Source organism: Haliaeetus albicilla, chromosome 17 (assembly GCF_947461875.1).
Source record: "Haliaeetus albicilla chromosome 17, bHalAlb1.1, whole genome shotgun sequence".
Classification (NCBI taxonomy): Eukaryota; Metazoa; Chordata; class Aves; order Accipitriformes; family Accipitridae; genus Haliaeetus; species Haliaeetus albicilla.
Window position 1 is genome coordinate 11,617,066 of NC_091499.1, and position 23,914 is coordinate 11,640,979.

General features: G+C 37.7%; 1 protein-coding gene across 3 annotated transcripts in view; it reads left to right on the forward strand.

The window, feature by feature from the left end:
- ORC3 (origin recognition complex subunit 3) overlaps positions 1-22,444 on the forward strand; it is a 39,455-nt gene extending 17,011 nt beyond the window's left edge. The window contains exons 9-20 of one of the 3 annotated variants that reach the window (XM_069804817.1): positions 477-590; positions 2,433-2,566; positions 3,050-3,113; positions 6,197-6,313; positions 7,200-7,279; positions 11,230-11,363; positions 13,807-13,889; positions 14,361-14,458; positions 15,367-15,508; positions 19,291-19,407; positions 20,568-20,647; positions 21,866-22,444. In XM_069804817.1, the coding sequence (XP_069660918.1) occupies positions 477-590; positions 2,433-2,566; positions 3,050-3,113; positions 6,197-6,313; positions 7,200-7,279; positions 11,230-11,363; positions 13,807-13,889; positions 14,361-14,458; positions 15,367-15,508; positions 19,291-19,407; positions 20,568-20,647; positions 21,866-21,971 (1,269 nt within the window). In that variant the 3' untranslated portion in view covers positions 21,972-22,444. The remainder of the gene's footprint in view (positions 1-476; positions 591-2,432; positions 2,567-3,049; positions 3,114-6,196; positions 6,314-7,199; positions 7,280-11,229; positions 11,364-13,806; positions 13,890-14,360; positions 14,459-15,366; positions 15,509-19,290; positions 19,408-20,567; positions 20,648-21,865) is intronic. The other 2 variants (XM_069804818.1, XM_069804819.1) reach the window with 2 other exon arrangements.
- The last annotated feature ends 1,470 nt before the right edge of the window (positions 22,445-23,914 follow it).

The window sequence follows — 23,914 nt, forward strand, 5'->3', positions numbered from 1 at the left end:
ATACAAAAATACAGTTCAGCCTGAATTTTGCCACCTGTCAAAAATTAGCAGAGTTATCCAAATTATCAAGCCACATAGACGCTGTGCCTGTGCGATTCTTTGTGCAGGATTTCCAAAGTCGCTCTTACGTATGCTGAAAGTAGTGGTATCCCTGGTTGTTACAGCAATTTCTGTTCTGTTGTAGTTTTAAAAATAAATACATAAATAGTGTTAAGTCAAAATGACTTCAAATGCATATTAGTTAAAGGTACTTAAAAAATATGGTGAAATAATAAACTGAAAAACAATCTTTGCATGGATATTTTTGCATATTTTAGTAGAAGTATTGTGTTTAGAAGTTGGCAGTATTTAGTATCTCATTTAATTGAATGCTAACACATAGTGAGAGTTGTATCAAATTGTATATATAAGTTTTGCTGAGCTGAATACAGGAAAGAATTTCTGCTATGTCTGCTTTTCCTTTTTGTCTCCCTTAGCTGCTTCTGACAACCCAGTTTCCCTTTAAGCTGGGTGAGAAAGTTCTGCAGGTTCTCATCAACATATTCTTGTACCACGATTTTTCTGTCCAGAATTTTATCAAAGGATTTCAGGTGGGCAATGGTAACAAGAATTCAAATTATGGTTGTGAAAATAAAGCGTAATTACTAGGCACTGAAAGACTTCTTAGGCCCTAATCTTGCTGTCACTGAATTGGATGAAAAAATCTCCTTTGGAAACAGTTTGGATCTGTGAACAGGCAGGTGTTTTAAAGTTAAAACTTTAACTGCTAAGGTTTTAAGGGAAAACTTGTAGCACAGGTATGATGAAGCATGTAAAAGCTTATTCTGCCACAAAAAAAATGTATTTAAAGGTTACATTTAAAAGGGTTACCTGCCTTAGTGGGTAGAAAGATCTGTATTTTGCTATAGATTAACTTGTAGCTTCTAACACCCCTGGCAGAACTCTCCAGCTCTGATACTCTGTACTGGGTCCTTATACTCTGGTTTGTCATGGTGTGAGTAGGCTTCAGCAGTGTCTCTTCCCTGCTTTAACTCCTCTGGCACAGTTTCTGGATGCACACTTCTTACCTTTTCAGGGAAACAGGAGCTGTAGTGTCACTTCACGCCTCAGAGTAGGTGGTGCTTGTGCTCCAAGCAGCTGTGCAGCAATGCGGGTGTTACATTTAGCCTCTCAGGAGACAAAGTGGAAGACTTCAAGGTTTCCAAAAATAGTCTATGCAGAGCATGATAATTGTATTTTTATTGGTTTATATAGAACTTTATATCTAGATGTATTTCCTTGTCTGAGTCTCCTTGTAGCTTTTGTGGGTTGCAGACGAGTTCTCCAAAGAATCTGTAGTCCCTGTAATCTGTTCTAATGCAGGATTGTGAAATAGTTTCTTTCTTGCCTGGTTCCATGTGTGTACTTCTTAGTAAAACTTGCACTTTTAGTGTCATATACCTTTAGAGTGTCTCAGGTTCTTTGATATCTAAGATTCAATGATTATACGGGCTAGGAGAAATATCCTGGCTGTAGTACCTCTTCTGCAGACAGACCTGCGTGGGCTTTCATAGGTTTCAACTCCTCTTATTTGAAAGAGTCACCAGGATTTAATGGTTCCCCATTGGCCTGATATGAAAATGCAAGTCCTAGCCTTGACAGCATAAGGCTGTGTGCTTGTGTGTTAAAAGTATTCAAGGATGAGGCAATTTCAGATCAGATTTCCTAAGTGATAGATACAAGGGATCACCATCATCTCATTATGTCTAGAGCAGTGTTAACTTTTCTGACAGGAAGCGTCTTTCCTCTTTCACAGTTTTTGTTTTAAAAATTTTTAGTGGGGTAGTCTGTCTGTGGTGTTTGTTTTGTTTTTTTAAGAATAGATGTGATGAGTATACGCTACTATTCTGCAAGGCCCTGATGCTACAAACATTTAGTGCAGCTGAAATGGGTGATAAAGCATGTTTGTATGTATACATAGTAAGAGCTTAGCAGTGTATTTTTGTGTACATGAAACACAAATTGAAATTAGAAGATGTGATAAGTTTGCTTGTGTACAGTAGTTGCTCTTCACATCTTTAAATATATACTCTTTGTTATTTGTGAGCATTGGAGCTAAATATGTAACCTAAAAAATGCAGTAGTTCATGTAAGTGAATAGAAAATACTTGACAAGCTATAGTTACAGTTATGTAAGATGAGGGGAAAGATGAGGTACTGAAAATGAATAGCGCATACAGCAAAAAAGGTAACTATGTAACTGTATTTAAAACTGAATAATCAGTGTCCTGCAGTGACTTATGGAATATTTATGAATGGTAATGAATTATTTTTTTTTAAGGAATACCATTACTACCATTATAGTATATGCACTGTAGTAATAAGAAAGCATTAAAAGGTAGATATAACAGGATGAATTTTATTAACATCACTGGTTCTTGCTTTGTTTTCAGCTCTGTATCGTTGAGCACTTCTATTCCCAGCCTCTTAGTGTACTGTGTTGCCAACTGGTAGATGCCAAGAAGAGAATAAATTATTTATCACATGATCAGTGTGAAAACATTCGAAGACTGCCCTCTTTTAGAAGGTAAAAGGGGAATAAATTTTTGGGCAGTCTAGTATTTAGTCAGCTTTAAAAAAGATAAAAGGAATCTGTAAATGTAGTTCCATGAAAACTGTAGATCACTTGTGCATATGTTTCTATGGCAAAGGTAAATCAATCAAAAGGAGGACAGTTCTAAATTATTTCAGGAAGCCTTAATCTTCTGGTCTAGAGAGTACAGCTTCTGTGATGTGTAATCACTTGAACTTTTTTTTTCCTCTTGTTCTTAATACAGAAACAAGCTATTATGACAAATAACCATAAATCACTCTTGAACTTGTTAAGCTGACTTGGAGCATAATCTCTACGAGTTTGGAGTGGCCTTTCAGCTTGCTGGATTTGACTGTCCCTTTTTGAATCTTTCCAAAGAAATCCTTATAGCAGCATTAGCTTTTAATTTTTTAACCCTGTAATCTTTAATCATACTTTACATTATAATTTTTATGTTCTTCGTTTTTTTGCCATCAGGTATGTAGAAGGTCAGGTATCAGAAAAACAGATTGCACTGCTGACAGAAGATGGTTGCTTAAAGGTAAAGTTTTAACAATGTCTTTGGAGAGCAAAAATAATTTTCCCAATGTATTAGTTTGCGGAGCATAATAAAATGCAAGACTAAGATGTATAGTTCTGTATAACATCTTTCATACAGTACATACTGTGCTTCGTGTCCAGTAATGGATAATTAGGATCAGCAGGTCAAAATTCTGAATCTCTAGGGTTGCCAGGTATACCTTTACACAAAGCTGCACAACTTTTCTTACATCAACTTTTAGCTATGTCTAGAAATATAACTGCTTAAAAAGAAGGTTACAAGGTTTATTTATGACCTGGTCTTTTAATGCTTACTCAAGACTGACTTTCTTGGAAAGTCAGTTAAGTGTTTGAAGAATGAGTAAGTAATCTTGGAGGTTATTTCATAAGCTCTTAATCCTCCATACCCTCTGTGTAGTTTCTGATTGAACTCAGTACGGCAGTCTGGGTCCCAAGGCACACATTCACACCAGATGTCATACAGGATTAAAACTTTAATTTACATTGCATGTTTATCTGAAGGTTTGTCAAGTGATTAAAGTCAGGCTACTACTATTGTGAGCCCCTTAGGAATTCACCGACAAAGATCTGTTGGTTCTTTTCACCAACTGAACTACTCCCAGTAGAAGCATTGCTCAGGGCAAAGGGTTTCTCCTAATTCTTCATCTCAAGTATAGGTAACCTGTCAGGCAAATGGTACCACTAGAGATAAAGCAATTAATTTATCCTAGCAGACCTTCCTGGTCCGTAAGGACCTTTCAAGCCTGAAGAGCAATGGTAATGGCTGAAAGAGAGGTTGGTAGCAGGCAAGTTTGCAAGTGCAGTGCAATTATAGTAATCAAGGCGAGACGTGATTTATACGTGATTTTATGATCCATAGTCTTCAGTGGCAAAAATAGCTTAAGCTACTGCTGTTCCCTTGCTGTTTATACACACCTCGAAAGATATGCCAGCACAAGTGCTTTTGTGGCTGTGTAATGAATACAATCAGAGAAACAGTCCAATTAAAGTAACCTGACAAAAAAAAAAAGGCAAGATGTGGGATTTTTTTTGCTGTGTTGTTTCTGCAGAATTTCCCCAATGCAGTTCACTCTGCAGGTGCATAAATGCTTCTGTTGAAACAACAGGAGGGAAGGAGTGGGAATGAGCAGCTGAGACTCTTTATTTCTTTGTTTAAAGACCATGTAATGGGCTGCTACTTTGAAAGTTGAATACTCATCAACTTAACTTGTAAGTTTGGGAAAGAAGCCGGAATTCTTGTGCTTATGTGCATACGATGCTTCTGACAAACTTTAGCTGAAGATACTTGTTCTAATCTCTACAATGGGGTAGGACTATTATTGCATTGCCAAACTGGCAGTGTAGTCTACTTGAGAAGAAAAGGCCCTACTGCTGCATTAATGAGGTGCTGTTTATTCTGTATGTTGTACGAATCTACAATATCATTCTGAACTTTGGAAGCACTTTCAAAGTCACTATGGTACTACTTCATATAAATTTACTGTTCATGTTCAGAACCAGGTAAACTTGCTGTTCAAGCTTAGCACCTAAACCTTCAATACCCTTTGTCAGCTGCAATTTATATTCCATGTTGTCACCACTTTTTTTTAATAACTATGGGAAGAGTTCCACCTATTTAGAATAATAAGTTTTAAAAGCAATTTTACATCCTAATTACTTACAACTCTCTGAAAGTTTTCATAGCAAATATCATTTGAAATTATGTAAATGTGGTGATCTATATTTATGGAAATAACATTGCATAGTCTTCTAATAATGTTTTCAAACTCTTCTGAAACAGAATATGCTTTTTCACTCCGTTATTTGGCAAAATACATAGTCCTACTGCATTGCTATTTGTGGATATTAACTACATCAGTCTTGAGCTGGAAAACAAGATGAGGGAAATATAGATGCTATAATGCTCTGGGTTTGGGGGAATATGATTGATGTAGCAGCATTAAAGAGAACTTGTTTTCTTATCATCTTTTTTTGTGGTGGGGATAATTTTTTTTAATGATCCTGCTTAGAATTAAAATACAAACTTGCGAGTGTCTACCCTAAGGTCTTGGAAGTCATTTAAACAATTGTTATATAAGTGACCCTTAAATTTTAATAGATAAAAAGTCTATGGGGAGAAATTACTTTAATGTTTTTAATCACCTCAAACTTCTTTAACATCAGAAAGCTCTTTGCAGCACTTTGTTACTTTCAGTTTTTGCAGTATGATACTTAATCTTTCCACGTGTCAGTACTTCCTTATATTGCCTGCAGATAAGGTTTTGCTTTTTTTTTTTGTTGTTTAATCGTTGTTACCCTTTGTTTCAGTTTAACTTCAGAGAACTTAAGTGGCTTGTTTTATTTTTCCCTTTCCATTTGGAATAGTGTGCTCAGGGTTGAGCAAAATGGCAATAAAATATGTAGAGAATATTGTGGTTTTTTTCCTCTTTATCTTTGACTGAAGACGGGTGAGAGATCTTCTGATTCACAACCTTAAATGTAAGGAGCCCAAAGTACTTTAATAGAGCTACCAGAAACTTTGAGTGCAGTTTTGCAGAAGTGTTACATACACTTCCATGGGAGGCTAGAGATAATGAGATGCCATCCAGTAAATTCAGTAGCCGCAGTTAATAATTTCTTTTTCCTAATATGTGACTTTTTTTTTTCTCTGCAGTTCTCAATCTATGAATAAACAGAAGTCAAGAGCACATAGGAGCAGGAACTGCATATTTCTTTATTTTCTGGGAACTGGTCTTTTTATGTCTACCTAATTAATAAAACCAGCAGCCACCCACAATATAAGAAATAAGTTTTTAAATGCATTTGTAATATAAAAATGCAAATAATAAGGATCAAATCTCCAGTGACATGGACGAAGAAAGTAAAGTTAATGATATGCAATGTGATTGCAGTGCACTGTGAAATATAGCTTTTTTTTCATAGTGGTGATTTCCAATCACAATGGTGATTTAAATCATAGCGCACCACAATGGCAAAACTTCAGAGTCATTTAAAGTACTATATGAGAGTTTTAAATAAATGGATGTCAGAATGACTTATAAAACAATTATTCTGTCACTGTAGGAAGTAACACTGAAGTTGCTGGAGGACTTGAATGTTTACCATGAAAATTATGTTTCAGTTCTGAGATGTCTTCATGTTTTCACATCTTCTCTTCCAAAGTATCCTTTGGGCAAGCAGGTGATGTACTGTTATTCCATTTTAGTGAAACACGGGTTTTTTGTTTCAGAGTATGACATCTGAAAAAGTATTTGTTCTTTCTCTTTGTTTACTATTCTGCTGCTTTGCCCCCTGCTTCTTAAAATGGCGACAGATGCTTTCTTGCTATGGGCAGAGGGTGGTTTCTTTAGCGGTGTGGATGATGCCGTGTCAGTCAACAGGAAGGAGTTTCCAGGAGGAGACAGGTGCACAGATCAGCAAAAGAATCCACACATTGACTTTCCCATATCTGGGATTATATGTATGCATTGCAGACAAATGTAAACTCTTCTACCACCTATTAGCTTGGTAGTCAATTTCAGATTAAGAGACTGAGTTTTAGCAACTTCTGTACAGAATAAAATGATAGTAAGGGAACAGTGATAATTGCTCTTAATAGCCATATTGCTCTAATGTCATTAAATCCACTTTCTCATACTAAGTGATTTCTTCTTCCACTAGAAGAGCATGCATATTCTGTGCATGCACACTTGTCTGTTGGTTCTCAATGTATTCCACACTGTCACTAGAATCTGTCTCTACAAAATCAGCATGGTTGTCCCAGTATTTGAGAATAAAAAGATGTTTGAGCTGGGGCATTTGATTGGAGGTCCTCTCTGTTCTCTGCAGTTATTTTAATCTGAATGTTAGTTGTTTGAAACCTGGTGAAAAGCAACACAAACTCCAGCAACAATAGGAGCTTAGTTCTGTAAGATAATAAATGCTTTCATTTCTTTTGCAATCATTCTGCATCTCTGGAAAACAAGTTCCAAAGAAATTATATATTGCTTTGAAAAGCTTGTTGCAAGAATTCCACGTTACTTTGTTTGTAAAACACTTTATCCTTTCTTCACCTTCTGCATAACAGATCAGGGAGCTGCACTGTGCATGTTTGGAAAACCGAGTGTGGGAGACAGAGGAGTATGAGTCATCTATTCAGCTAGCAAGGTGATTTTTTTTTTTTTTCCATTTTGTTTTAATACCACTGTACACATGGAGGATATCAGTCATCGGTTATCCTGGAACTTAAAGCTGAGGATATTACCTGTTTGCAGCTAGTTGTAAGATTATTTGCAACTATAATTGACTGCTGTTTTCACTTTGTTTTTCTACCATTTTTCATGAAACTCAACCAGGTTCTAATATCTCTTATGCCCTGAGTAATTATGCTAAAACCACTGAGATTACTGTGTGTGAAATGAGAACATCAGTTGGGTTGTCTTTTAAAGTGTGATTGTGTTAGATATTATCAACAAAATTAGTTTTAGTTGGCCTAAATTTTAATCTGTTGTGAAAATTGGAATCTGTTCCAAATGAGTAGCTGAGGCCTTTTTTTTTTTTTTTTTTTTTTTTTAAATTGCTTTCCCCCTGTCTCCTTTGTCTAATAGTTTGTACAGGGAATGAGTTAATTTTTTGTGTTATTGTGAGCTCAGGACTGTAGAAGAGCCTACACTTGTGTTGTCTGTCAGCATTTAAAATGGAAAAGTCATCTAAGCCAATTTTCTTAATAGAAAACCCTTCAGTTGCGATGTTGCAGCTACAAACTTTTAAACGTGCTTTATCATGGCAGCTGGCTGTTTCCTGATGATAGCTGCATTCATTCAAATAATACATTGGTTCTGTCGCACAAGGAGCTGATGCAACACTGTTACTGCCTCTTCAAGAGCCTCTGAGCTTGTGAGGTTTGATATGTCTGACAGTAAAATTGCATAGAAAAACCATGTCAGTGGTGGGTGGAGGATAAGTTTCTGGGTTCATATACACACGGAAACATACTCTTCAAACTGTACCTTTGCCATACTGAGTGGTTCTTGTGCATTACCACTGTGCTGTGTTCTTTACCCTCATCACTTTGAAAGGATTACATGCTTGATTTGTCATTTCTACAGTCTTTCCTTCTTAATCCTTCTCTGACTCTCCTGAATCCTGACAACACTTATCAACTCTTGCCTACAAATGTGTCATTTTGCTTTCCTGTACTGTCTGTTCTATAATCTCTAATAACTCTTGGCCCTTTTTTCCTCTCCTTTTTCTCCTCCTATGTTTAATTTGCTTTCTTCCACGCTGAATTCATCTGCCTCTTCTCCTGTATGAAAGTCGATGCTGCCATGAGAATCTGGCTTGCTCCCCCTGTATTTCTTATCTGTTTATCTCCCTCCTGTTTTTCCTCTGGTCTTGGCTCCCACTGTGGGAGCTTCTGACACAGTGATCACAGTCATTCTTTTCAATAGATAATTCTTCTTTTTTTTATTTATTCAGGAATTCTGTCATTTTTCTAACAAAACTCCTTCAACACAATTCCTTCAAATACTTGGGATTCTAGCTGTACTGATTATTTTTTTCAGCTTTTAATTTTAACTCTGTTTTCCATTTTACACATACTTCCTCTTGTCTCTGCTTTTTCTGCATAGACTCTTGCTGCTATCTTTTAGAAGAAAATTATAAAACATTGTCTTTCCCCTTCTACTCACAATCTTCTTTTTTTCCCCTTTGCTCAGGTAAGGAAGTAATTCAGTGTTCTTTAATATCTCTGATTTCCCAGGGGCCACATCACCTGTTGATACGCTTATGTTCGCCCTTTCCCATGCCTTATTCTTCTTTTCAATGTTTTTCTGGAATCCAAATTTTTTCCTTGTATTTAGAAAGTAAAAAATAGAGAAGCTTTTGATGAGCTTATTTCTCGACTTCTAACAAAGTCTCTCTTTTGCCCTTCATGAATTATGTTTGAATGTGGGGGTTTCAGTTGTTGCATTGAGTTCCTTTTGTGGTTGGTTGGTTGTTTCCCTGTTGCAGCCTTTCCTTGGACTGGCTTTTATCCCTTCTGCTAAAAAGTGCTCTCCCCGAAGATGATGTTTCAGGTGATCTAACTTTAGCAATCTAGCCAATAGTTATTCTACTTTAATGTAGTTATCTAGAAATATCTAGTTCACATTGCATTAACCCAATCAGAAGAGAGATAAGATTAAGAGATGTTGGAGAGTGTCTCACTTGATTGGTTATTGGGAGCTAACTGGCTGGGACATTTGGTCAAGATTTTAGGTGGCAAAACTTTGAGGACTGTCTGACCTATTGTCTTCTGTCTAGATACTGGACTCTGGTTTTGTCTGCTAATCATTGATGCTATTCATCACATACTGTTTATTACAGTCCTGCCCTTCTGTGACTGACTGTTGTTGACCAATCTCTGTTATCACTTCTTCAGACGATTCCCCACTTCAGCATTCAGAAGGAGTTTCTATGGACCTCATCCTAGCTTCCTTTTTTCTCTTTCATAACTTGTCTCTGAATAATGAGACACAGATTTACTTACTGTCTTCAGATGAACTGAGATCTTCCTTTCTGCTTTAAGCCTGTCTCTTAACTGAATTAAAATCTTAATCCCACTCTCTGATACCTGGCATACCTTGTAGTAATCTCAAACCCAAAAGGTTGAAAAGGATCCTTTACTGTTTCCTGGTGTGTGACAACCATCCTCTTGCCTGTTCTTTGGGCCCTGTAATCCCATTGTTGTCATAAATAACTTTTTCTAGAACTTGCAGCTTCTTTTTGAATAACATTACTAAAGGAAATTTGTTCTTTCCCATTCACAGATCTCCAAATCTGATTATCCTCTCTCCATCTTAGGTGTTTAATTATTGCAGTGTTTTGTCTGGCCTGGAAGAAGGCTATCTTGTTTAACCATTATATTTTACATGACAGTTCAAAATGTTTTCTAGTGTTTTGTGTGGTCAAGGGTCACCCTTCCTGTTGTTAACTCCTGATGCTTTTCTTTAAAAAACAAGTGTATCTGAAGGCAACACCTGACTTGCAAAAATCCATAACCCTGAATCGGATAAACTGATGTTTCAAATTCTAGCCTTTACAAGCATTTAGCATCAACTGCTAGTTAGAATCTAGAGCTCAAATTTCAGTTGCCCCTCCAGACATCCATAAAGCTTCCCCAGCCTCTTCTAAATTCTTTTTTAAAACTCTCTTAGTCAATTTTTAGGTAGCTAATACGGAGACCCACTGCCTGACACACTGATTGATTGATTACGATCATTTCATTCTTTTGTCACGTTCCCTTTTTTGCATAGCTGTGTTTCTTATGTCTTCTAAAATCCTTAAACTATTAGCACCTTTGTTTTGTATTCTGGTATTAGCACCTTTGTTTTGTATAAGACAAAGCAAAAGCACAAGAATAGGCTGGGAAGGGCTCCTGGTAACAGTGGCTATGATTGTTCAGAACCAGAGTGTTTAGCAATGGGAACTTCTCCCACTGCATGAAGAAAGTTACATGCATGTGTGATGGTACTGGCTTGATGCAATGACTGTAATTCTGGATTTCATTTGTGGATATTTGCAAGGACTTGCTTTGATATCTTTTAAATGAAGGTTCTGAGGCTGAGCAGTGCTTGGTGACATTTATAAAATGCGCTAATACATAATTAAAAGTAAGTAAATGCTAGGCTGGAGGTTGGGCTAGATGATCTCAAGAGGTCCTTTCCAACCTAAATGATTCTGGGATTCTAGTGGTGGTTAGGTTTATAGCATAGGTTATAGGTTTATAGGTTTTTATACAGAAAACAGCAATTTGGATTTTGTTTGAGAATCATTCTGAATCACAAAGAGTAATGGATTTTGTGGATGTGTGAATACATACTAATCTGATTTTTTTTTACCATTTCATTTATCATTTTTGGGAATGAGTTATGAACCCTAATATAGTTTTTTATTTCTGTTAATGACAGCAAGGAAAAAAACTTACTTTACTGCAAGACTGAATGCTTGAAATCTTGGAGGTTTGCTCTTTTAAAAGGAGTTTTTCAAATTATTTTTAAACTTCTTTTCAACTAAGAATGTTGAAAGCTGTTTCATCATTCTGTGGTTCAACTTCAGCCAACAATTGTGTCTTTTAGGATGTTGAATAAGTCTGATTTGGTAACCATGCTTCAACAATGTGTGGAAATTTTTGTGTCATCTTCTGGAAAGGAGTTTGATAAGACAGTAGAGAAGTTGAAGGATTTCTTGACCCAGTTTCAGAAACTAGAAGGTGGGTGTGTACCATCATACATTCCATTGCAGATTATACAAAAGCTGTTTTATAATCTGACCAATGGGGATAATTTTCCCTGGTAATATCCTGTCATTGTATCAAACCATCAGATTTTTCCGGATTGTTTTTTTAAATACATGCACAAAATCAGGAGATGTTTATATTCTTTATTGGTACGTGGTTCGTGGTTTTAGTAATACGGAAGAGTGGTGTAAGATAAGAAATTGGACAGATCAGCAAACATTACTCACTAAATCTGTCATACGTATATTTTGAGCATTTTACCAGATGTTGCAATCATTGAAAACATTTAACAAATAAAAACAGATATTAAATGATAAATAGGAGCAGACTTCCTTATGGCATGGTATTTAATCCAAATGTATATAAAGTTCTTTCACCTGCACCTTCAGTTAAATTCATATAAGAGCTAGGATACCAAGTGCCAGTTGTCAGGGCTCTGCTGACATGCTGTAACTTGTCAGGCCCGTATATTTGATTGTTCATGGTAGAGGACATATTTGAAAGTTCAGTAAGGCAAATGAGTAGCAGCCTTCCGTCTTTCAGAGGCAGGTTAACAGAAACTGCTATATTCCTTCTGTAATAGGAATATGACATACTCCAGTATTCTTCTGGAATAGGAATTCTGTTGCTTCCCCTGAACTACGGAGAAGTGCTCCCCTATGATTCCCTTTTGAAGATGAAGTGGTTATCATCTGGTCTGTTTTATGCATATTAAATTAAGTTCATTATCAGTGTGCTTGCCACCCAGCATTTGGACAAGTAGGCAATAAGCCACCGAATGCAATCTAATATTAATTAAAGTAGTCATGTAATGCTCTAGTGTTAACTGAGGTTTGTTTAGAAGAATTGGGTCTTGCCTGTACCATGCATTTTTGAATAGATGTAGTAATAGCAGGGCTGTGGTACAGGAAATAGGTGATCACTTTGAAAAAGCTGTATATGTCAGTGAAGATACCAGCGCTGAAGAATCTGAACTACGATGGAAAACCTAAAGGTTCATCTAGCTTGGAAAAAAAGAATTGAAGCAAAAGGCTTTTAAGTAGTTGGATTTTTACCTTGAGGGAATAAATAAAAAAAAGAACTTTGGGAATTCAGGGACATGCAGAACTATAAAACAAAAAAGGCGGTATTTATTTTCATTTAGTATTCGAAGATGTTTTTAAAGCAGAGAACGTCTAATGAATCCATGAATGATCTTAGTTTGTTTTCAAAGCGGATTTGAGCTATAATGAAAAAGTGAGAAGGGGAAGTTAAGATAAACTTTACACAAATAGGTTGCTGAGTTAGGTGACTTCTTCCTGTATGTTTCTGTGATTGCATTGTTAGCGGGAGTTTTCAGAAGTCTGCCAAAAATGTTATGTACCCAAATCTCCCACAGAGCCCCTCCAGTGAAAGGATAGTCCAAAATTTTTTTATTTTTTTTTTTTAAACAACAAATTCTATCTTCCTGACTGCCTTATGAACTGGAAAAAAATAAAAACATGAAGCTTAAAGAAACAAAATATCCTTATGTTCAGTGTATTTTGAACTGAAGGATTTCATTAAAAAATCTCTCAAAATATTATCAGTGTAGTAGTGGAGAGAGGAAGTTCTCTGTTTTGTTCAACACAAATACAAATGTCCACAGGGCACTGGAAAGTACCAACTCATTCTATGTAGGTCACCAAAAAGCTTTTATATATCATGATTGTCACTGCTGATTGGATATTTACATGTGATCCATAGGTGGAATCTCCATCTTGTTACCATCTTCATAAGTAAGGCAAGAAATCTAGTTACCTTTTGTTTTGATTTGATTATCATTCATACTGGCATTGATTGTGCTTTGGGAGTTTTTGCTTCTTTGTTTTTACCTAAAAATTACTAATTATTGGTGCAATTGATCAACAAGCTACATGGCTATGAAAACAAACTTCTGTTATAAATTAAGATAAGAATAAAACTGGGCAATGAAATACCTTAGCACACTTTTGGTTTGCTGCCCTGGTTGCAGTTTCTTGGTTAAGTATGGAGAACTCATTTCTTCTGTAGTTGTTTTTTTGCAGAAGAAGGAAAAAATATGCAGTGTATGGCTTTTTGAACACTCTTAAAAGCATCAGGAGTATCTAGTACTAATCTGTCCAGCTTAGAAATGTTGAGAGTATGACGTAAGTGGAATTCAAGTGATGTGCAAGGCTTGGGCTGGATCTTTGCTCAGGGCTGAATTGCTTCGGTTACTTAATTACTGTTGGTTAAGCTGTACTGCAGACTCCTTTTTTTAACAATCTTTTACAAGGTGCAAGACTCAAAAGCTACCTGTGTTTGGGTCTATGTGAACCAGTAACTGAACACTTCTTGGATTGCTTGGGTTAGGGGGTTTATATAGGTAGTCAGGAAAAGTTTACCCCACATATCAAACATTAGTTTTGTTCTAAAGCAGAAGCTTTCCAAGAACAAGATGTGTCCGTATCGTCACAAAAGGAGCTCCAGAAGAAGACAGACCTTTATCATCTTCAGAAGGTTAGGCCTACGTAGGCTTTACTGACTAGTTTCTTAACTGAATCTTTTAAGATGTAATTGTCCATGGTTAGTTCTTCCCAGCTTGCTGGAGCTCTGAGTAAAGGTTGTGTATAAGTAACTCTTCTCAAAAATGAATGAATAAGTACCAACTATGTATGTCAGGCCCAGCTGATGCATAGAAAATATCTGTTATAAACTAGGATTTTAAAATGCAAATTAGGGGGTTTCTTCTTACTTAACTTGTAAATTACACATTCTGCCTAACACGTATTTCTTTGAAATTCCCAAACTCCTACCAGTTTGAGAACTGAATACACTGGCCTAAATAAAAATAACTGCACGATCACACTTTCAAACATCATCAGTGAAGACATGCCAGCAAAAATTAATTATACATGTTAAACATATAGATTGTGTTCTCCAGAGAATAACTACCTCCCATGTAGTTTTATGCACCACTTTTTTTTAAAGACTTTGTTGGAGTTGAAGGAATCAAGGCGTTCTAAGAAACTGACGAAGTTTGAAATGCTTCGTTTTGAAGTTGTTGACTATATAGACAGTCTTGTAAGGTGAGCTTTCCTGTTTTATATTCCTGCATTAGTTTGCACCATAAGTTGCAAGAGAAATTTTGCTAATGTTAATCTTGTCAAAATTGTGTCTTGGTCCCTGCAATATGAAGCATACTTTTTTTTTTCCCTTCCTATTCTTTCTTTGATGGGGGCTCTAAAAATAATAATTAGAAAAAAACCCTCTTTTCCATAGATTAGTAGAGTAATTGGCCCATGAATTGACCAACTTATTTTGGCTACAGAAAAAAGTGAAGGGAGGACTGGGTATATGTAACAAAATAAAGTCAAGAGTTTTTACCCTAATCTTTGCTGATCTGTTCTACTTAGCAAACTGTATAGATGTCGAGTGTGATATCCTATCCATTTTGGGAACTGTTTTGGTGAGCAAAGCATAGAAGATTAGGGTTTTGGAGGCAGCTCTGCAGCAGAAAATGTGAAAGGCTTGGGGTGGGGGAAGAGATGAAGGCACTTGTTAATTTATAGAGCCTTGGCAGGGGGAGGCAGAGAAGCTAACAGAGGTATGACTGTGCCAAGAAAAAAAGCTTCAAATATGAAGACAAAGATGAGCAGAGACTCATCAGGAGGCCTCAAGATGGATAAGCAAGATCTGTGGAGTACATCACTCATGTTAGCATTTCACCTGCTGCCCTTATTTTTGAAATTGTCAGTGGCCCAGCTAGAGTTCTATGCTAAATCCATTAGATGTAGAGTTGATAATAACTGACTTCCCTGCTTAAAAGTTGATTTCAGCACTGTTCCTCTTGTTTTTTCAAAGATTTGTCAGTATTGGTTGGGAAACATACATTCTTGTCTACTGCGGTCAGAGACTGCAGTAGACTTCTGTTGTTTCCCTTAAGGTAAAGCTTGTATCTCCCTTCCTTCCCCCATACCTCGTGTTGCTTTTTCAGAAATTACCTTGTTCCTGCAGACCACAAGACTCTGCATGAGATAGTGTATTTCAACACAGCCAGTGTTCTCCGTGAGCACTTGAATGCTGCCCCGAGGATTGCACTTCATACAGCTTTAAATAACCCATACTGCTACCTGAAGGTAAGAAACAAGTAAGTTGTTTGTGGTGCTGGAGTAGGTTCTGAAGACTACACGTGAGGATGATGTGTAAGGCTTAGTTTTGCTGTTTCATGAAGCTTGGCACACATTCAGCTGTTTTGCAGAGAACCAGCAAGTTTGCGTTGATAAGCAACTGGGGACTTTGCAAAGAGCTAGGGAATTGGTCTGGCTGAAATAAAGCAGCTAATTATGGAAAGAGTTCTATATGGGGAATCCATTTTCCAGAGCCTAGTCATGCTCTTTTCTTTCTCCTGTAGATGTACGCTAAGAAAAGTCATTTTGTGCTCCATTACAAAAGGGATGACTGTCTATGGGGAAAAATACAGTGTGGCTCTTTCCAGAGACTTTCTTTACAGGGCTTGTGCTTAGTCCTCAGTGTGTAGACTTGCTGTAAGGTGAAGGCTGTGTTCAGGCGGAGTGATGACATTAACAACAGCTTAAATACAGGATATTTAAAGGAGTCCTTTGTTTTTCTTTTTACATTTATTTTAATGTGTGTTGTGTATTGCCATCCTATCTTTTCCGAGTCCAAGAAAAGGATTGTCATTGATTCTTTTAGTTAACCCTGCCCTTTTCTAGAGAAGAAAAGCAGCCCCTTTTCTACTTCTTTCATAAATCAAATTCACAGGATGACTGAAAGAAAGAAATAGAGCAGGATTTGGAAAAGGAGTGAACATACTTTTTTTTTTTCTCTCTTTTTTTTTTGTCCTTGATTATAGATGCTGCTTGGAGTTATCCTCATGCTCTAACATTTCCCTTAAAAATGTCATTACAGTTTTGAAGAAAACATGGTTGTAGCTGTATCTGAGTGATTATATGTTACTTGAGTCACAGCCAACATTTATCAGGAATCATACCTGATAAAATCCAGTCTTTGAAATCTACAACCCGATTCATATTGGGTTTGTTGGCACTGTGCCTCTATTTGAATGAGGGTTGTCAGTTTTGCTGTGTGCAGGAGTTATTTCTAAAACCACTTGAAGAGCTTATTTTTGAAAACAGTAGTTAGCAAGTGGGCTACCATTAAAGAGACCTAATATGAACCACATTAATTTATATTTTTAGAGAACCTGTAAAAATATAGATTAGCAGAGCTAGCAAAATCTACCCACTGATGTGTTTAATAAGTATTCTCTTTGATGAGTTGACAGGATTTAAAGCCCTCTGTCATCCTGCACTTTGTTCTTTCATAATTTAACATATTTCCGATGTTTTCTGAGTAGATTGTGAAGGTTTGGCATGGTTTCTAACAGCAGCAGTATTGGCTGAGTACCTTGCTTAGCATTTTAATCCATGTAAGTCAAATAAGTATTTTTTCTTAATTGTATCCATGACTTCTGCATGGCTTGTACTTTCCTGGGCCATGACCAGAGCAAAGTTCTCTAGAGCTGTTCCTTCCAGAAGGCTAGGACAGAAAGGATCTGCTTCAGTGGAGTACCAGCAAATTAGTAATGTGTGATGCATTTCTTACAGGAATCCAGTCCAGTTATTTATTTAGCAAAATGCGAACCAAGAATCATATTTACCCTGAAAAAAATACCCACCAAAAAAAGTGTAATTCTGTTTTCACTGATCCCTTGAAAATTGAACAAGTTGTAACTTGGAATACCAGCAAGGCACTGCTTAGTATTGTGTCAGCACAAGGAAATCTGATCTTCAGTCTTCCTGGGGTTTAGATGGTCATGCAAGTTTTGTTCTTGACCTTGGGTAAGAAGGGCGATTTTTTTACATTGATCTCAAGAAATGAGCCCTATTACCGATGAAGATACTTTGATTGCTATGAAACGAAAATCCTTGAGCTGCAATTAAGCTCCCATATCGGGGGAAGGGGATACTAGTATTTGGTCCTTGGGAAAGGCAGCAACATTGATTCCAGGGCAAGGTACAAGTCTGTCCTCAGTCTAGCCTCTGGGGGCAGGGTCAAGCAAGAGAAACATCATCAGCATTCTGGGTTGTTCCCACTCCCATACTCTTCTCTTTCTGAAAGAGCACCTCTGTGCTGTGCAGCTGGTTTCACAACTGGCTGCTCGTTCTAGGGCAGCTTCCTGCTTCTCAGTCTGGTTATTTCCTCTCCGGGACAACGCGTGCGCTGCTGCCTCAGGAAGCTGAGGTTTCCCTGCATGCAGCTGCAGCTCCCTCCCGCTATGCTGTAAAGACTTGGCCTAGTTATCACAAGCGAGGCTGAATTCTTTAGGTACTGGCAGAAACTCTGCACTGCCAATCAGTAACACCTTCCCTGGATCATTCTTGGCATTTGCCTGTGGTCCAGCTAGATATTAATTCTACAGATGAACCTGTTCCAGGAGAGTGCAGTTGCTCTAGAAGTTGCATCTTCTCTTGGCTGTGCTAACTGTTCTGACCTTAAGATTAGAAAATCAAAGCAAAGCGTAGGAAGCCACAGAGTTAGGAGAAGTAGCCGAGGGGAAAAGAAAAACGCGTAGGGTTATCCCTGTGGGCAGTAGCAAGCCACTACATCAGCCAGAAGGTGTAACTTCACCTGTGCCAGTTAGTAACACAGTAGTATTTGAAACTATTACGGTATGTTCCTGAATTATAGTCTGGAGTGTAACATTTTGAGGGTTTAGCCATGTTACTCTGAATTTATCTGGAGACCATCTGAACTGAACTGACAGACATTAACATAAGGGCTACAGCTTTTGTGTTCCATGTACAGAATAAATAAACTTGAAAATTGTTAGGCTTTCTGGAAATTGTGAAATGTCTCATAAGTGCTAGAGTCCAAACTGAATCTGAGCCTCAGAAATTGCAGGGATTGAGATCTATGAAAGGCAAGCTAGAGATTCTCGAGCAAAGTTACATTCTTTGCCCAACCTTCTTTCCTATCTTGAAAAGCATTTATTTATGAAGGTATTCTTTCTAGGGCTTTACAGACTTCCCAAAAGTAACTGGCACATTTTAGTAGCATGTAAAAGTTATTTTAGCAAAAATTTCTATGCACTGAAAGGAACGATCAGTGGTTGTTTTCATGTTAAGAGAGCTGGCTTCTTTGAGTGCATGGAACTGAAAAAAAAATTATGAACTGTTATGAAATGTAAATTTCTGTAGCTCTACAGAGACTTTTGCTTCTGGTTCAAGTGGCTTTTTTACTTCTCAAGTAAATGGTTCAGTGCTGATGACCTGAATTTCCTGACATATAGAATAGTTTGTGAGAAATCAGACTTTTGCCTTTATAGGTGCTGAGTTTCAAGCCAGAGAGAAACAATTGTTACATTTCAAAGATAAAACTCTGAGATTAGAGAAGCAATTCTGCTTTTTACTACATCTGGTAGATCTATACTAAGACTTCCTCTTTCCTTTTGGGGGTGTGGGGGGGGAGGGATACTTTTCTGTTTTCTACACACTACAGTGTGAGGCAAATCATGACTAGTTTCTTTTCCTGAATCCACAGAACACAGTATCTCTCTCTGATTATGTAAATAGAACTAGCAAAAAAATTGGGGAAAAGCCTAATCACATAATCACTCATTAGAGACTGCCTAAGTGTACAAAATTGTAGAAGGAACACCAGGAGTGAATTAGCTAGGTGTTTTTTTGTTGTGGGTGTTTTGTTTGTGTTTTTTTTAATGGTGTTTTCTTATTTCCTGGTTTTTTTCCTTTGTACCACTACTTGCCATTAAACACACATCCAGTAAACATTTGGTTAAAATACCTACTATGTGAAATAGTGTTATATGTAGCCCTAGAGATTGTTCAAGATTAAAAACTGATCGAAGTTACTGCTTTCATTTTTTTTTTTTCATCAGAATCAAGCTTTGAAAAGTGGTGGAGGAAGCATTTCTAATAAAGCTCCTGACATATGCATAGTGTATAAACTTCATTTGGAGTGTGGCAGATTGATTAATCTCGTTGATTGGTTAGAGGTATGTTGACAATGCAAACAGTGCCTTTACCTGCTTTCAGTATTCTGATTTATCTTTATGCTGCATGTCTGCAGTGCCGTTACCTGCTTTCAGTATTCTGATTTATCTTTATGCTGCATGTCTGCTTTTCTTTAGTGCCCCTTTTCACAGCTTAAATCATGGCATTCCTTAGTTGCTCCTGTGCAAGAACACACAGTAACTCTAATGACCAGCCCATAGCGTCTTCCTCTGACTACTGTGAATCATTTATTTTCAGCATTATTACTCCATGATTAAAATCTTTTGCTTCTGCTTCTATTTTATGCTTGGCACAGATCAGATATTATTCTTCACAAAGCTACCTTTAAGTTTTCTGTGACACTTTTATGGAAACAGGCAAGTGCTGCTGCTTGGCAAGTGTGGGGCTCTTCGAGAGAATGCTTGTGCTAGGGCAGAACAAAGGTCCTTCTAGCCTGATATCCTGTCTCATACTGTGACCAAAAGCAGAGAGAATATAACAAGAGAACCTACATTAATATGATACATTCTCCAAATACTCCCTAGCTAACAATGATGTTTTAGCTCTAGAGTTTCTTTAACTGGAATGGTTTCTCTGTATTTTGTAAGCCCACCTGGATTACATTACCAATATAACTTTTTAGCAGCCACAGCATCCTCTGGCAAGACATTCCATAGCATAACTACATGCAGTGCAGAGGACGTGCCTTTCACTTGTTCTATTTGCTGCTGCCTTGTTTGTGTATTGGAAATAAAAGTGGACAGAAGATTCATAACCAGCCTCTTGCTGTCCCTCAACTTCATAATTTCTTAACAGCCAACTTAGCTCCTTCATTTTTCCAGAATGTTTAAGCAGTTGTGCTTTCAGAACACTTTTCAGTTCTGTATTTTTTCTGAGTCAGGGACCAGAACTATATTGGGATTTAAAATGCAGGCACACAAGTTCATGGAGTGATGTCTTTTCATTCTATATTCCTGCCATGGTAATATGTAACTTTGCTTGCTCTTGATTGCTGCTGAACTGACATTCTCATGGAGTTACTGTTCCAAGATCTCATTCCTCCTGAGTGATAGTCATCAGCTCAGAGCTCTTTTTTTTTTTTTTTATATATGCAGCTCTCTCTATGAAATGTGTTAAATCTGTGCTGCTTTTCCCCTTCTAGGCTTTCTCAACTGTGGTGATGGCAGCTGAGGGACCAAATGCAGATGCACCTTCCTCAGACCAGGTGGATGATATTATCCAGTATCCTTTCTTCATTTCTCTCAAGTTTGACATTCAAATGCTTACAGGATTAATGAACCAGGATTTTTAAAATACAGCTTAATGTGCACAGATAACTAATTCCAGAAAAATTAAAACTAGTTGTCTTAACAGCCTTAATGTACTGAAAATGTCACAGAAATAGATCAGCTGAAATAGTTGGGCTGAGGGCAGTGAGGTAAGAGAGCAGCTTTTCTCCATAGGAGGTGTTTGGATCTGAAACAGAACCAACAGTCCTTAAAACCAGTTGAACTATTCTAATTGGTTAAATCATCTGAGAGTTGGTACAGCTGCTGTATAGGGGGAGAGCATTACTGGGGAACAGATGATAGGATAGCTGTGACCTAGAGAGCAGATGGAGAAATAGAGACAGGTTATTATGAGGAAGATAGAAGCATTAGCAGAGGAAATGATTACAAAAGTAGTGTCTCTGTAGAAGTCATGAGTTCTAGTACCTTAGAGTTGACAATTTTAGTTCCCACAAAACATCCATTCTGCTTCTCACTTTGTCCTGATTCTTAACTGAGGTCTGCAAAATATTTAAAGGATGAGCATTGGAACCAACTCATGGCTACAACAGTAGTGCTGCCACAGAAAAAAGATGAATAGTTGTACAAAAGGAGGCTTAACTACAGGAAGAATATTTATATGGTCTAATACTTTTATTATAAAGCCCTTCTGTTTTTACAAGCTCCACTGGTAATTAATACAAAACTAAATTCTCTATTTAACTCAAGGATATATAGCTGTGTGTCAGGAAGGCAGCAAGAAAGGTATAGTGAATAGCAAGTAACAAAAAGGTGGTGCTGTTTAATGAAACCTCAAAAAAAAATCTCTACAATTATCTATCTTCCCTTTTTTTGTCAAGGGCCGTGGAAGTATAAATTCTTTCTTCTTAGACACTACAAAAATAATATCTTTGTAGGCTCTAAGCTTCTCTTAGCAGTGGGGAAAGGAAGTCTTCCTTTGTTGCCACATTGTATGCATGTAGCAAAAGAAATACTGATTAGATTGAAGATTTGTGCTTCTGTAGGCAGATGATGCTCTGCCCTTATTTCCAACAATTTTAGTGTGCAACACATTTTGTGTAATCTGTGCTTACCATGACTTAGAAATCTTCACCTCCTAGAGAGAATAGTGTCTCTCTATCAATATGTGTCATAAAAAAGTGTACTCCCTTTCCTTTACTGAAATGTCCAGTGCTCGTTTTATTCGAGCCGTTTCTGAACTAGAACTCTTAGGCTTCATAAAGCCTAGCAAGCAGAAAACTGACCACGTGGCAAGGTTGACATGGGGAGGCTGTTAATGTGCCACCAAGGTCTTAATAAACCTGTTCTTTCTAACATTGTGCAATGGCTGTGTTCCCACTAAACTAGTCCTTGCTAACTTTGCATACTGAGTCAAAGTCAACGATGACTGAATGTTGTGAGATACATTCCGAGTGCCTGGATAGGCTTGAATAGCAATATTGTTGTTTTAACACTCAGCCTCCCTGTGTAATGTACTGCTCTATTAATGCTCATGTTCCAAATATGGTATTGTTGTGCCAGTTTTAATCTTCTTTGATGTGTGATATTTAACACTATACTGATACAATTCAGGCTAGCAAGCCAAAAGGACAACACTGGCTGTGTAAGCTACAGAAGTGATGAAGCAGTATTATTAACTTGCTTATAAGCTGACAGGATTTGAGTCATCATTATGAAATGCCTTCCAGATCCTTTAACTACAGATTTAAAAATAAATAAAGCCAGTATGCTAAAAAAGACAATAAGCTTCCATGTTCAGCCTCTGCGGCATGTTTTTCAAACCAAAACTGGTCATAACTCCCTGAAAACTCCTTCATGAGGAAGAGAAAGGGACAGAATAATTTTGAAGATACAGATTTTTGCTCTTTGAGAAAAGCAAAAGCAAACTGTTTAAATCATTCCCTTTTTCTAGCAAACTTGACTAATACTAGCTGATGTTTGCTGGCAGGGGAACTTGTGTCAGCATAGACTAAATGAGAACATGGAACTCACACACATTAGACAACGGTAGTAAAATCCACACCTGAAGTACACACTGTAACTTTTCTCTTTGCTGAGGAAAGGAAGCAAACGAAGGAAACAGCTGTGTGAAAATAACAACTGTTGGCCAAGAATGTTAAAAGCACTGCTCAGCTGACAGCTCTTCAGTCAAAGAACCTTCTCAGTGAACCACTTAGCCCTCTGCACTAAGCAAGCCCAGGATGCACTCTGACCTTCTGCCAGGATGGAGCAGTGCCTACACCTCAGTACAGGTTACCAGTGCTGTCCCCTTTGTACGAACTGGACTGGAATGGCTCACAGCTGCTGCCTTATACTGTAACAACAGCCACAAATAAAGTGCTGTGCCAAAGTGCTGGAAAACCACGGTCATTGCCAGTGTTCTGGTCCCCAAGGAAGATGAGGTTGTTAAGAAAAACCCACACCCGATTCCAGATACCAGAGTAACATGGGTATGTCCTAACCAGCCCCATCTTTTTTTTCACACTCACTCAAAAGCTACACTGCAGCACTTACTGCATTAAGCTTCAACTTCCCTCAGACCAGGGTTGGGGAGCAAGTGTGTTTATGCTGATGTCAGCATCCAACATTTTCCAAACATGGAAAAAAGCCTTAGAAACCAAAGGGTAAAAGCTGTGTTTCCCTCCAGAACAGCATATATGTCTGCCATACACTGATGAGCTGTCCTGAGGGCTGTGACACATGCACCTCAGTGGTATGGGTGGAGACTTCAGGTCAGTCTTATCACCTAGGAAAGGGCTGCAGTTAAGAGAAAAGTGTTTGGACTTTGTCTCTCCCCACCTACTTAAAAGCTGAATGGTGATTATTGTAAAAGACTATATTTACCTCCAAAAAACTCCCAGACTTCCTCAGCTGACTGAGAAAGGATGACAGACTTCACTTTCCTTCTACTTGAGGCATTTAAGTGCTGCTCTTAGTGCATGTGTTCAGCTGTCACTAGAATCCAGGTGCTCCCACTTGGTTGCACTGGCACTTCAGCCTACCCAAAACAGCTGAAAATGATAGCCTGGAGCATGAAAGACTGAATCACTTGCACAAACCAGATCTGTACTGCAGGAGGTGGGGGGGAAGTCCTATGACAAGAACCTGTGACTTACCAGGCTGTTTAGCCAGGAATGTATGGAAGATAAATTAGGCTTGTTTTAAATACCCTCAGAGAAGGTAGGAGTCATTTATTTCCCCACTGCTCTAATTGCACAGA